Source organism: Falco biarmicus, chromosome 5, assembly GCF_023638135.1.
Source record: "Falco biarmicus isolate bFalBia1 chromosome 5, bFalBia1.pri, whole genome shotgun sequence".
In the NCBI taxonomy this organism is placed as follows: Eukaryota; Metazoa; Chordata; class Aves; order Falconiformes; family Falconidae; genus Falco; species Falco biarmicus.
The window spans coordinates 56,149,575-56,163,407 of record NC_079292.1 but is presented as its reverse complement, the minus strand read 5'-3'; the positions used below and the strand labels follow the sequence as shown (position 1 = coordinate 56,163,407).

The following is a 13,833-nucleotide window of genomic DNA, read 5'->3' as shown; positions in this document are numbered from 1 at the left end:
AACCTCTCGGGATTCCCGGGCCTGCGACAGGGTGGGGGGCGGGCCCATCGCCTCCGGGGACAACGGGGCAAGGCTTACCAGTGTCACCACAGGGAGGGCAGGAGCAAGCACAAACCACCCCTACTGCCCCGTGCCCAGCACCCCGTTGCAAGGACATCGCCTCTGCCCCGCCAGCACCGCTCTCCCCTCCCCGCAGAGCACAACTCGGGGACTACTTTGTCGCCGCACGTCCGTGCGCCTCCGCCTTCAGCAGAGGGCCGGCCCGGCCGCGGCGGAGAGGAGGGACCTGCAAGGTGTGCGAGCGACAGCCGTGCTAAAAATAACAGCGGCGTGTTAGCAACAGCTTTCTCATTGGCTGGCCGGACCCGGCGGCGGCTGCGGATTGGTGCGCTGCCTCAGCCAGTGAGCCGAAGGGGTGTGCGCAGGGGGGCGGCGCCGGGCGTGGCGGCGCCGGGAGTTGTAGTCGCCAGGGCGGCCGCGGCTTGTCCCGGGGCTTCGGCGGGGTCGGGAGAGCGGCTACGCAAACCGGCGTTGCCTGCTGCCCTGGGAATAGGCCAGCCATGGAGATGATCGCTCCCAGGGCCACCTAGGCGCCGGCCTGAGGCACCGGCGGATGGGGGGGGCACCTGCTCCCCCACGGGCTGAGCCTCTGCTGCCTGCTAGCAAGCTGGCAGCCCTCACCTAGCACCGCACAGCTTTTTCTTCTGCAAGTAAAACTCAACAACGAAGCAAACCCAAGTGAACTTGCTTTGGGGTAGAAGGCAATACCGGGCACAATAACAAACAGTCCCCTAAAGCAGCCACGTGCAGCGAAGCGTTACGGTGCTGGCTGTATTTTTCTCATGTATAATACTGCCATGTTTAAAGGGTGCTGGCTGCCAGCACACGCAGCTCTGCGCTCTCTCTGTTTAACCAGACTTAACACTAGTTCTAAGGAAAACAAAGATAAAAAAAAACCTGCCAGCACCTACATGCTGTGTATTTTACAGTCCAAGGCCATCGCCTTGGACAGGCACCACTTTCAAAGGGCTCTCTATCCAGGCGTAAGGCAGCTTTTGATCCAAGTAAAGATCCAAACAGAAAGGACACCAAGAATGCGTTTCCAGGCTCTCCCAGCCACGTGTCAGGCATCTTCTTCAGAGCTGACACAAGCAGACCAGGGAGGGAGAAGCGGTCTCAGTAACAAAGCCGCTACCACAGTCCCTGTTGCAGCAGAGGTAGTTTGCTTGGCCTGTGAAATGTCCTGTTTGCCTTGGTTATGAAGAATTCCTGAGAAAATGTGCAAAACTACAAAGTTCCTCTCTTGCCCTGCTTCCACAACAACCCTCAGGCATCTTCTGGGTTTGGTTTGTCCTTCCTCACTCAGTATCCCTTTACCTCAGGTACTGCCCTTGCTGCTGAAGATGACTTCTTTCGAAGCCAGTCATCAGCATGCACCAAGAAATCTGTTAATACTCTCCTTCCTAGCCATGGTGCTACAGCAGCTGTCCTTCTCATTTTCCCACTGATTAAAGAAAAAACCCAACAACTTTTGAAGTTTTTTTTTTTTCTGCAGGGGAAGGGGAAGGAAGAGAAGGGGAAGATTTATGAGAGTTATTATGAGCAGCCTTATTTTCATCACTCCTAGTTTAAAAGGAATTTAGTTACAAAAGAACATTTTTTTTCTAATACTCCCTCGCTTTGCTGGAAACAAAATCATACTGTCAGCCAGAGATCAGTAAATTAAAATGACTGTGCTATTTTTAGCATCATTAAGAAAAAAATGGCAATTACATTTCTAAAATTCTATTGTTGCTTTAATAAGGTGTTACTAAGAGGGTGTTACACATTAGGGCTCTTTAAAATACTTGCACCTTGACCATGCTCCTTTAATTATCGCGTTGCCCCAGTACACATGCAGGCAGAGGAATTCTGTCACAGTATCCACTCATGCATTCTCAGCCATTTGGCTATTACGTCAAAGCAAAGCTACCGAATCACGTGTGCGCGGCGAGGGGAGGAATCGCCAAGCTGCCAGGACAGAGCGCATTTTGCTAGGTTATTTAATGCCAAGGAAGGGCAGTCAGGTTATAATCGGGCATAATTAACACTGCCATACCCTGAATCCTCTTTACATTCATATCACATGACAGCCTCAAGGAAATGAAAAATTCTTTCCTGCTATTGAAATGGGCAAACAACATCTCCAGCTGATCCCCGTAACGAGAAAATAACAGCCCCTGTGCAGATAAGGTTTCAGAGGCAGGATTTTCTCTACATGGCTCCCACAAGGAAACCTCACAGGCAGACTTCAGGCCTTTGCCTGCCTTTGGTTTGTTTGGGGTTTTTTGGGGGTTGTTTTGTTTTTTTGTTTTTTTTTTAAAAGACAGGTAATACTTTGTCAAGACAAGGTCTAGGTGATGCAAAGGACCAGAGAGGTTGTTACAGAGCTATTTCCTGAGTTCGGTTGTAGCTGAGGCTGGTAGTTGTTCTGAAGAGGCACATCATAGGGAACATCCACATTTCAGAACACGGTGATGCCTTTTTAGTACTAACAACAAAAAGCTGATTACTTAACAGGCCAAGAGGTCCCATGTTCCCCTCCCCTATATAAATATTTGAAATAAAGGAATTTTTTACTTATTACCTAAGTAAATGTATTCATGTGATTAAAGAAGAAAAAAGCAATAACCCTACCTGGAAAAGTAATGGCAGGGATTAGCTCAGTGCAATTAGGATTTGCAGGCAGCACCACAGAGTTCAGCGGCCACACAGCTGCCACTGTCCCTCCCTTCCTCCCTTGCAGTTGTCATGCAAGCGCTTCACAGCTGGCAGCCAGGAAGCCCCTGAATCAAGCTGCTTAAGACTCCAAGGTCTGATGAAGCCCTTCCAGAGCTTGGCAGGCACTCAGCAGCAGGACATGTCTTGTCTCATTGCCCCCCTGCAGGGAAGCTTGCCCTTTTAGCATGTGCTCTGCTCTCCAGTACTATCAGGAAATCTTCTACTGGACAAGTACTTTAAAATCCATTTAGGTAAAAAATACTGCACTTTTCTAGGGTCCATGCCTAGGTTTCATTTGCTGGTGAACAGAAATCATTACTACACATGCAAGGCTGAGGTTTTTTGGGCTACCTAACTGTATCCATTACCCTCGTCTGAATTAGCAGCTTCAAGGCAATGTCCCATCCACGCTCTGAAAGGACCAGAAAGGCAGCGGTGCTGAACTGATCTGAGCACCAGCAGCATTTGGCATTCTCCCCACAGCTGTCTAAGCAAACAAGGCAAAGGGGAAAAAGCCTGTCCCTCCCTCTCTCCACCTGCCCAGTGACTCAGAACAGCTAGAAATGGCAGCTTAATGCTCATTGCTGCCAGAATACAGACCGATATACCCAGCAGTCAAGAGTGAGGGCACCGGGAGTGCCAAGTAAGTATGCTCAGCGGTTTCTGGGGTGGGGGAAGGGATGGGGACACTCGTATCTCTATAGCAACCCCTGCCTGGCTGATCCTGCTAAATGATCGGGAACAAGGGCTGCTCTAAAATTAGATCTTCTAGTGATCCCTGCACCAGTGGCAATAATTGCGAGTCAAAAGAAATAATTTAAACTTCATTTCCCTCTACTTTCACCAAGCAATTTTCATTATCTTAAAAACTTCTGGGAAAGAAAAAAATATGTACAAACCCTCTGCGTTCCTAGTATGATAATTCGGGTGGCCTGACGGAGAGCAAGTGATAAATTCTGGTTGAAGTGATAAAGTTCCAGGTACAAAAAAATCTGCATGTCATGCCTTGCTTTTAAAGAAATACCAAATTTAACACAGCTGATAATGGCTCTGACATGGGCTTCCTAGTCAGGAACAAGAGGCAGCTGCTTATTCAGGTAGAACTGCTTTGAGAGAGTGGGTTTGCTGGAACCAAAGAACCAGTTTGCTCTGAACATCTTGGCAAATGGCATCCATGTTACTAAAAATTAACCAGAAGCTGTGTAAGGAAACCATGGTGCAAGGAAGAAGACATACAGATACTCTCAGGACTGCAAAAAGCTTGGAAGAGAAACCTGACAGAATTAATAGCTGAGGGATGGAGAAGCAGGAGCAGCTGAGAGAACTGTAGGATCAGTCACAGCTAGAGTCAGCTGCAGCAGGAAAAAATTACTTTAAGTGAAGGAAGATCACAACTTGCCTGCTTGTTTTCCCTCTTATCTGAAATATCTAAATAGCTGGAGCAGGTAAAAGAGGTATTTAAGCCAGAAAAGAGGTAAAGGAATCAGTACTAGCCTCAGGCGAACAACTGAAATCCTGGAAAAGGCATAGAACAGGCTCTGCACACGCATCTCTGTGCAAAGAGAATCCTGCTACTGTAGCGCACACTCTGCTTAGGCTGTGGAAGACTAAGGACTACAGGGCATGCTGAGCTAGGACCCTAATTTAACCATCTGCAGAGCACACACACTAGTAGGAAACTCAGTTCTGCTTCTGCACTAAGGCACCAGTTCCCAGATCTCTGCTGAGCCAACAGACCGCTTTTAGCCTGTACTGGTATTTGACAAACAAGCAACCTCTGGTTTTCAGCATGCATATGGCTAATAGCCTAGAACACAATAGTTGGTTTCCAGTTACAGCAGGGAAGGCTTTAACTTATTCACAAGAACAGGACAGCGAGTCAAATAGCTTAGTAGGTTTTAGAAAGGGATTGGATGTTTGCATGGTGAAACAACATCCACAGCCGTATTAGCTAGGATAAGGGTTACAAGCTCAGCGATCCTCATGCTATGGGACAAAATGATCAGCGGCTGGGATCACAGGCAAACAAAAGCGATAGCCATTCCCTGAAGCTCCTTGTAGCAAGGTCACGTGGCCATAAGCAGACAGTGTCAGAAACCAGATAACCCACTGTGCAGTTCTAGCTGGGGTAATCCTGTCCATCCCCAGAAAACTCCAGAGGCTAGGCACAGAATGAACCGGAGAGAAATGCTTGTTATACAAAAAAATAAAAAAAAAAACAACCAAGAAGCTTTATTGGTATGCATCCTACAGAAATGGTTACAAGAAAGGGCCTTGGATTAATCTGTCAAAGAAAACATGGAACAGCTGTGCTCTCCCTAGGAAGGCACCAGCCACGAGCGGGTTCCTTACAAAACAGGGCAGCATGGAAATATACTGGATGGGGTAGGGTGGTGCCAGAGCAGACACATGGGATTGGTGCTCTGTTCTTCAATACTGATGCATAGGGCAATTTCAAACAATTGAGAGAGGTGACCTGGTAAGAACAAGGCAAGGTGTTTCCCCACACCAGAAATGGCACTCACTTTTTACTGAGCTGGTCTCCTTCATGACTAAATACTTGCCCACCAGGATTTTTATAGGGAGCTGGGGCAGCTACCAGCAGAGCTTCTGAAAAGGCAAGAGAAACTAGCCCTCATTTGCTCTTTCTGATAGTTCTGATCAGGTTTCAGTTTGCACTCAGTCTGTTACTTCTCCAACCCAAGTATACTACTGAATTTTTCCTGCTTTAACAAAAAATTACCAACAGGTTTTTCATAATAGTAAAGTCCAGAGATGTTCCAAGACCCTCTTGCCAACCCAACAGAAGGTGTAGCCACCTACAGATAGGATCACCTCTTCTTGAAGCCGTACTTTTTCCTTTCATAGAAGAGATCTGTCTTGGAACTGCCCAGGTTGACGATCTTAGGGCAACCATCTCTCTGTAAGAAGAAAAGAGGACGTAAGTTAGGAGATAGGCAAGCAGAACATCATCACTTACATAGATCTTATAGGTTCTCAGTTCCCGTGCTCCTCACCCTGTCCCCAACACACATTTTGAACACCTCTACAGATGAACGGCCCTCCAATTCTGGTTACTACATCCAAGAGAGTGGAACAGAGAAGAGGATGGACATTTTTTCAACGTTGCTCAAGGACATTCTTTTCCTCAGGGTGAAGATGGAAAACAGCTTATACAACATCAACAGCTTAACGGAAAAGATGCTTCAGTGCCTCAAGACTGGATTCTTTCCAAATTACAATATGCAGGATTTATAGAGCCCAGAGGAATAACCTTTCCCATCCTTAGCCAAAAAGAATCTTGTTGCTTTAAATGTTACCAAGCCGTTCTTGTGTTCAGGGACCCTTCTCAGCTGTGACAGCAGAACTGAATCTCAAGATTTCTTGCACCCTGGATTGATTACTGCAGAGTCTGCATGGTCATCTTGGGAGAGGACCACTATTCATAGCAGCTACACAGCTAAGTTCTTGTCCCTGAATTCCAGTAGATGGTGACAAAAAAGCCACAAGAAAGGCAAGAAGGGGAGCGGAGGAGACCCACCTCAGAGGTGCAATTGCAAAGACAAATCAGAGATGCACCTCTTTATGTACCAGGGAACATTTGTCTGTGGGCCACCTGAGCTCAGCATCTGCATAACTCTTGAGGGCAAAGTGCTGTGGCTGGCAACAGCAGCTGTGAGGGGTCCAGCAGGCAGAGGAACACGTGTACTCGGCTGTTGCGTAAGCCTTGGTGCATTAGATTTAGAAAGCCTCTGGGCAGATATCAGCTGCTGTAGAAACTGTACCCAAGCTACCCCACCAATACACACTCCTGTGCGGGAGATGCAACCCAGCGGGAAGGGTCTGCATGGTAGAAATAACGGGGAAGTCAGGGGGGGGGGAGGAGGGAGGAAGAAATTATCCTTCCCCTGTATGCCTGCCACAACCCATCTCAAGCTACTGTCTCCTTATTTGATTTTGAATCTCAACAGTAGGACTCTTCCAAGCCTTGCCTCCCACAATCCAGGGAGCCTGTGACAATCTTGACAGCATTATTGCAGGGCTCTGTTCATTCTTCCACCTCCTCCTAAGAAGGCAGCACATGAACATGTTCCTGTCCCCAAGAAAAGATTACTTTTTGCAGCTCACAGCTGTCCTGGATCACAAAGGGGGATTTTGGCCCTTACCGACAGACCGAAGTGAGGTGAAACAATACCTCATTCCTCCTTCCATCAGAACAAATGAAGAGTAACTAGGCCCTTTGCCTCATGCCCAACAGCATTCCACCTCCTCCCTCCATTTTAGTATTTACTTTCTTGCTTCACTATCTTTTACAGTCTTTATTTGAGGATGATGGAAGTGCTGTGACTGAAATCTTCGAGTGTTGAACATTCAGGTTCGACAGAGCTCTGTCTATCTGCTTTTCTTATTCACATCAACACCAGCTACCATAATTTTGTGACAGGCAGCACACTTAACGTTTCTCATTTCGGGCACCATATGCCTGTGCCAGTACTTTTCAATCCTGCATGTCAATCATGTCAAATCTGCTGTTTCACATCTGCAACTTCACATCTGCAATAATCCTTAACATTTGCATTTGTTGGTACAGAGCAACAGTCTTCATCCACAACAGCCTTCACCCAGCTGTCAAAATACCTCAGTTCTGATTTCTTATTCTCCTGCTCCTCCAGCTCTGTTTTCTACAATCCTCCCTTGCAGATCACTGGCTATTTCACACCTGACCTGGACATGATAAGCTACAGGTGAGCTTACATTATGAAAAACACCTGTTTGGAATCAATATGAATTAGTAAAATACAACCAAGCCTATTTTATTCATGACTCAAGCCAAGTGTCTTGGTTCCAAAGGCAAGTGAACGAAACTACTGTTTCTCACATTTCTGAAGTAGGAGGCAGCATCACCATCACAGCATTTGTAACCATTTTTAGATACTAAGAAAGATTATGGTCCTGTCAGATATAATGACTAAATTCAACCGAGGACCTGCCCCTGTCCTGAATTTAGCTGCAGGCCTCTAGAGAAAACGTAGGCATTGCAGAGAATTAAACCAGCAACTCACCCACATGAGCATGTTCCTGTAAATCAATCTGAACTATCCCCTCAGCATGTTCTCCACTGTCATTAGGGTGTGCTGGAAATGGCATGTGCAAAGCACCAAAACCCAAAGAACCTTTAACAGACAGTCCAACAGCTATCAGGCCCATATTCTGGGGATATTGCAACTGTAAGCATCATGTTTTTGCTCTTGCCTAAGGTTTTTCTACCAATTCATTTGCAGTTCTTCACATCCTGCACTCATTGTATTGGATATTAACAAATACCTTACGGGGTGAACAGCTGCCTCATTTCAACTGCACTGTAGCTATTTTTCAGCACAAGTAGATTATAAAAAGATTATAGCACTGACTATAGAAATAAAGGATCATTAAAAGTGTAGCAGAAAAAGGTATGTCTACAATATAGGCCATTCCAGAAAAGAAGAAAATAACCCAAACATATCCCACTGAAGTTATACAAGAAGCTTTAAACTTGTGAAACACAATTAGTAGTGCAGAGACTGGACACTAAGGTCTAACTTATGTTGTTATCCAAAGGAAATCAAAGGTAGTGATTCCATAGGCCTTACAGTACTGTATGAGCCCTCGGTCAGTGGCTGATAATGGACTTCTAGTGAGGAGTCTGCCTCTACCACTGCCTTTGCAGTGCCTTCAGTATCTCTGACCCTGATAAAACCTAGGCTAGAGATCTAGTAAGATAACAAAGCAGTGACAAACTGTGTGGAGGAAATGGTGTGAGGTGGGTGCCCTGGAGACAGAAGGACACAGAGAACGCATAGTTACTGAATGCCTTCTTTGCTTCAGTCTTCACTGCCAAGGCCGGCCCTCTGGTTTCCCAGACCCTGGAGGCAAGAGAGGAAGTCTGGAGAAAGGAAGACTTTCCCTTGGTTGAAGAGGATCATTTTAGAGATCACTTAAGCAAACCGGACACCCACAGATCCATGGGCCCCGATGGGGTGCACCCCCGAGCGCTGAGGAAGCTGGCAGATGTTATTGCCAAGCCACTCCCCACCACCTTTGAAAGGTCATGCAGAACTGGAGAGGAGCCTGAGGACTGCCAGTGTCACTCCAGTCTTAAAAAAGCACAAGGAGGATGACCCAGGAAACTACAGGCCAGTCAGCCTCACCTCCGTCCCTGGAAAGGTAATGGAACAGCTCATTCTGGAGGCCATCTCGAAGCATGTGGAGGAAAAGGTCATCAGGAACAGTCAACATGAATTCGCCAACAGAAAATCATACCTGATCAACCTGACAGCCTTCCATGATGGAATGACTGGCTGGGTAGGTAAGGGGAGAGCAGCAGATGTTGTCTACCTTGACCTCAGTAAGGCTTCTGACACTGTCTGCCATAACATCCTCATACATAAGCTCAGCTCAGAAAGCGTGGGTTAAATGGGTGTACAGTGAGGTGGATTGAAAACTGGCCGGATGGCAGAGCTCAGAGCTGTGATCAATAGCACAAAATGTAGCTGGAGGCCTGTAGCCAGCGGTGTTCCCCAGGGGTCAGTACTGGGTCCAGTCTTGTTCAACTTACTCATCAATGACCTCGATGAAGGGACTGAGTGTACCCTCAGCAAGTTTACAGATTGTACAAAACTGGGAGGAGTGGCTGATTCACCAGAAGGCTGCGCTGCCATTCAGGGAGACCTGGACAGGCTGGAGGGTTGGGTGGAGAAGAAACTAATGAAATTCAGTAAAAGCAAGCATAAGGTCCTGCACTGAGGGAGGAATAACCCCACGCACCAGCACAGGCTGGGGGTGGACCTGTTGGAAGGCAACTCTGCAGACAAGGACCTGGGGGTTCTGGTGAACAGCAAGTTGCCCATGAGCCAGCAGTGTGCCCATGTGGCCAGGACCAGTGGGATCCTGGGTGCTTTAGGAGTGTGGCCAGCAGGTCGAGGGAGGTGATCCTCCCGCTCTGCTCTGCCCTGGTGAGGCCACATGTGGAGTGCCATGTCCAGCTCCGGGCTCCCCAGTTCAAGAGAGATGGGGAACTACTGGAGAGGGTCTATCAGAGGGCTACAAAGATGATGAGAGGATTGGAGTATTGAGGGAAAGCTGAGAGCACTGGGTCTGTTTAGCCTGGAGAAGAAAAGACTGAGAAGGGATCTTACCAACATCTACAAATATCTTAAGGGCAAGTGTCAAGATTTTCAGTAGTGCCTGCCGACAGGACAAGGGGCAACAGGCACAAATGGAAGCACAAGAAGCACCTTCTGAGTATGGGAAAGAATTCTGAGGGTGACAGAGCACTGGAACAGGCTACCTGGAGAGGTTATGGAGTCTCCTTCTCTGGAGACATTCAAAACCCACCTGAACATGACCCTGTGCAACCTGCTGTAGGTGAACATGGTTTAGCAGGTCACTTCCAACCCTGAGCATTCGGTGATTCTGTGACCTGAACTGTGAGTGTACAGTGCACAGCAGTCAAAGATCCTTGGGGATGAAGAGAGCTACAATACCTCAAAATGCTACGGTACGCTTTGCAAACATGGGGAACTAACAACATATGAAGAAAGGTACGAGGTAATGAAACCCAGTGCCAATGCTGGTAGTGGAACCCAAGTGTCCCATGTCCCAGCACTAACTTCAGTAGTTCCAAGCCCCTTAAAGGTTAACATGGCTACTAAATAAAGACATAACCAATTCAACAGGAGACTGGATGACAACATACATCTTTTTCCTGGATGGTACACTCCTTGCAGTAGTAGGCATCAGACACTCCTGGACCCCCGCAGATCACACAGCGTCCTTGGTACGAGCCATAGTTACACTCATCACATATGCGCACGAGAGTGCAGGGCCGCACGTAGGAGTCACAGATCACACATTTGCCATCACCTGAAAGTACAGCAGAGCCTTTGGTTACAGAACATCCTTATCTCCACCTCCACATTGAAGAAGAAAAAGTTACCTAGTCAAAGAAATTGCCTCTACACTCAAAGACAATACAATTGAACTGCAGAAATTTATCTTGCAGACCAAGGGTGCAACTTTGTATTTGCACACAGACTTGACAGGAACAAGGGCCAGTAGCCTGTAATAACTGAGGTTAATTTATTCATGCATTGACAATCAGAGAAGAAACCCAAAGTCAATCCTGTGATTAGCCAACACCTGTTCAGATCACACCATTATTTTTACTCTAGAACTCTTCCCGCATTTTTCACTTGTGAAAAAAACACTGGACTGACAGGACTAGTGTCCTTACCTACACAGAAGCAGCAGTGTAAGCTTCTCCCACAGTGCCACATCAACAAAAGTCTGGAGTTACTATCCTCAAAGAGATGAGATAAGAGATTATACTCATGGTTCTTTTAATCCTTCATCTGTGAGAAGGCCAAAGCCAGGGAAAACTGGCATAAACAACCACTTCACAAAAGTTGCTCTTGCTTTCTCACAAGGAACTGAGTGAAATTCAAGTACTCGTATCATACAGGCAAGCAGCCATCAGATGCCATTGACAGTCTCTGATGTGCTGGACCTTATCCAAAACACTGACCTAGGGATGAAAGGCTTCATATCCTATTACCAGTTCCCCAGGCATCTAATCCGGACTCCCACAAACAGCTCATCTAACCTGCTCTTAAATCTCTAGCATGACAGCCCTCAACTACTACCAAAGAGAGTCTGTCTCACTGCCGAGTGCTCTTGAAAACAATCTTGTTGCCTCAGACTGCGCGTCTCCCCACTCTGATTATTTTCATACTACTTTGGAGTCCTGGACTAGTCATCTTATTCGTTCTGTTCCCCTACAAGGGTCTAATAACAGACCATACTCTTTCTTCCTTTCCACAGTTGAGTAACTAGCATTTGATTCTGTGGGTTTTTTTCTGCTCTAACTCTAGATGTGTATGTCATCCTGTCCCATCCCCCCGCGCCCCCCCCATTTCTTATTCTCCTAGATGCTAAAGGGAACCTTTCTCAAGGCGTGAAGAAGTCAGATTCTTTTTTTCCTGCTTTGAAATGATCAGGCTGATCATTTTGTGTTACAGATTACAGGGAGCCAATCAAGAAGTCACTGTAGTAGCCTCAGCTATGGAAAATGTTGGCAGCATGTACTCTGGGACATCATGCATTTGTGTGACAATCTATGTGAACATGTAATTTTGTAAGCATTAATTGCTTTACACTTGCAATACACAAGTAATTGTTCCCATCTCAAAGTCTGACATCAAGTTCATGGTTAAAACAAAAATAGAATCCAATCCCCAAATCCAAACTATATGCTCTAACCACAACACCACGTTCTCAAGCAGCTATATGTAGAACCTATACTTACATTTTTCACAAAGTCTTCCAATTGCTGTAAGAAGAAAAAGAAAAAAAATTAGATATCTGAGGCAGAAGCAGGAGAAAAATATAAGTAACTACAAGCCTGAATGTCAAGTAATGATCTTTTACAGTAAGCAATCTTTAAAAAAAAAAAAAGTAAACCACCAAAACAGTTTGAGCATAAATACAAACATATTTATGATAAACAATATATATCCTCCTGGAGACATTTACCAAGATCAAAGTTTAGATGCACTGTCAATGCACAACGACACCTGTAAGAGAACCTACACTACTCCATTTCAAATACAGCAAATGTACCTGACTGAAAGAAATCCTATACACAAGTCTTGACATAGCTTTTACACTGGTTTTAATAAGGAAAAAAATTAAATTCAAGTATTTATTTGATTTAAGGCAGCCCAAATACCTTCTTCACTTCAGAACATAAAGGTAGTTAAATGTATCTTAGAAATCTTGTCACTTGTCTAGGAAACTCACAACAATGATGTTAGCAACTTGGATAAATGCCATAAATATCAAGCTCTAAAGACCAGATGTCCACATTCACAAAGACTAAACAGTGCTTCAGTTGAAGTTTGAGGATCAAGGGATTCGTCAGACTGGAAATGCATTTTCAACAGACAGACTGCAATGCAGTTAGCTGCATTAACTATTCTAAAGAAAGTTTCCTATGGATCCTGCAGGTGAATATTTTGTGTTTACAGTTCTTTCAGAAAACGGCATGTTAAATTTGCTTTTCCAAGGAGTGAAAAAAATCTGGAAGAGATAATTTCTAATCTTGTATAAGACTTCTTTAAGGTTTAACAGAGCAAATTCTGACCCAACTGGTAAGAATAAAGCTCATTATCTGCATACAGGTACAGCCTAGAAGATAATTTTATCTTGCCACCAGAGAGATGCCCAGTGCTGGCTACAGCCTTCAGCTCATGCTGCTGGCTGCGCCGGTATGGCCGACGTAACAGCAGTAAAATACATCAAAACTATATTTTTCCTCTGTAGAGCCACCACCTCCATCTGGCTTTCCCCCGCACACCCCCCCCCCCCCCGCGAGAAACAGGCCGGCGTTAGTCACTGGCTGTACGGAGAGAGGCCCAGCAGCACCGGCACGTCAGGACGGACGCCCGGGGGAAGCTCCGGGACAGGGCTGGCGCCAGGGGCCTTCCTCACAGAGCCCCCCCTCCCGCTGCAGGGGAAGAGCCCACAAAACACGGCAGAACATCAAAATAAAAGTAAAATAACACAGGGAGGAGAGAGGAGAGAGGAGGGAGGAGGGAGGAGGAGAGAGGCGGACGCCCCTCCCCCCCCTGCCAGGCCTAACGGCCACGCGCGCACCTAACGGCCACTAACGGCACACGCGCGCGCTTCCCCCTCACCCCTCAGCGGAGAGAGGGTGAGAGGGGAGCCCCCCGGGACTCACCCACGCCCGCCTGCTTGCGGCAGAAGATGAGGTCCGGGTGGTGCTTGGCCATGGTGCGGCGACACCCGCCTGGCGCTGCCGGCCCGCGCGCTCACCTCCGACCCGGGCTCCTCACCGCCCTCGGTCCTGGCTGGGGTGAGGACAGCGCCTGCCAAAGCACCGCCCTCGAGCGGGGATACCGGGGCGCGATCGCGGGGAGGATGCCGAGAAAATCCTCTCCGTGGAGCCACTGCATCGATAACATTCCTCCGCCCAGGGAAGGCCCGCGACGCGGCCAGTGACCCTCTTCTTGGAGC

General features: G+C 47.0%; 1 protein-coding gene across 2 annotated transcripts; it reads right to left on the bottom strand.

Annotated features, from left to right (window-relative positions):
- Positions 1–4,970: 4,970 nt before the first annotated feature.
- PHF5A (PHD finger protein 5A) lies at positions 4,971–13,766 on the bottom strand. Of its 2 annotated transcripts, XM_056342178.1 has the most exons (5): positions 13,538–13,751; positions 12,104–12,127; positions 11,033–11,094; positions 10,496–10,662; positions 4,971–5,681 (listed from the first exon to the last, which is right to left on the bottom strand). In XM_056342178.1, exons 3-5 carry the CDS (start codon positions 11,073–11,075, stop codon positions 5,592–5,594), a joined length of 300 nt encoding a protein of 99 aa, XP_056198153.1. In that variant the 5' UTR covers positions 11,076–11,094; positions 12,104–12,127; positions 13,538–13,751; the 3' UTR covers positions 4,971–5,591. The 2 variants fall into 2 exon arrangements, with proteins under 2 accessions (XP_056198153.1, XP_056198152.1); XM_056342177.1 differs by lacking the exon at positions 11,033–11,094 and having other exon boundaries at positions 13,538–13,766.
- Positions 13,767–13,833: the final 67 nt, after the last annotated feature.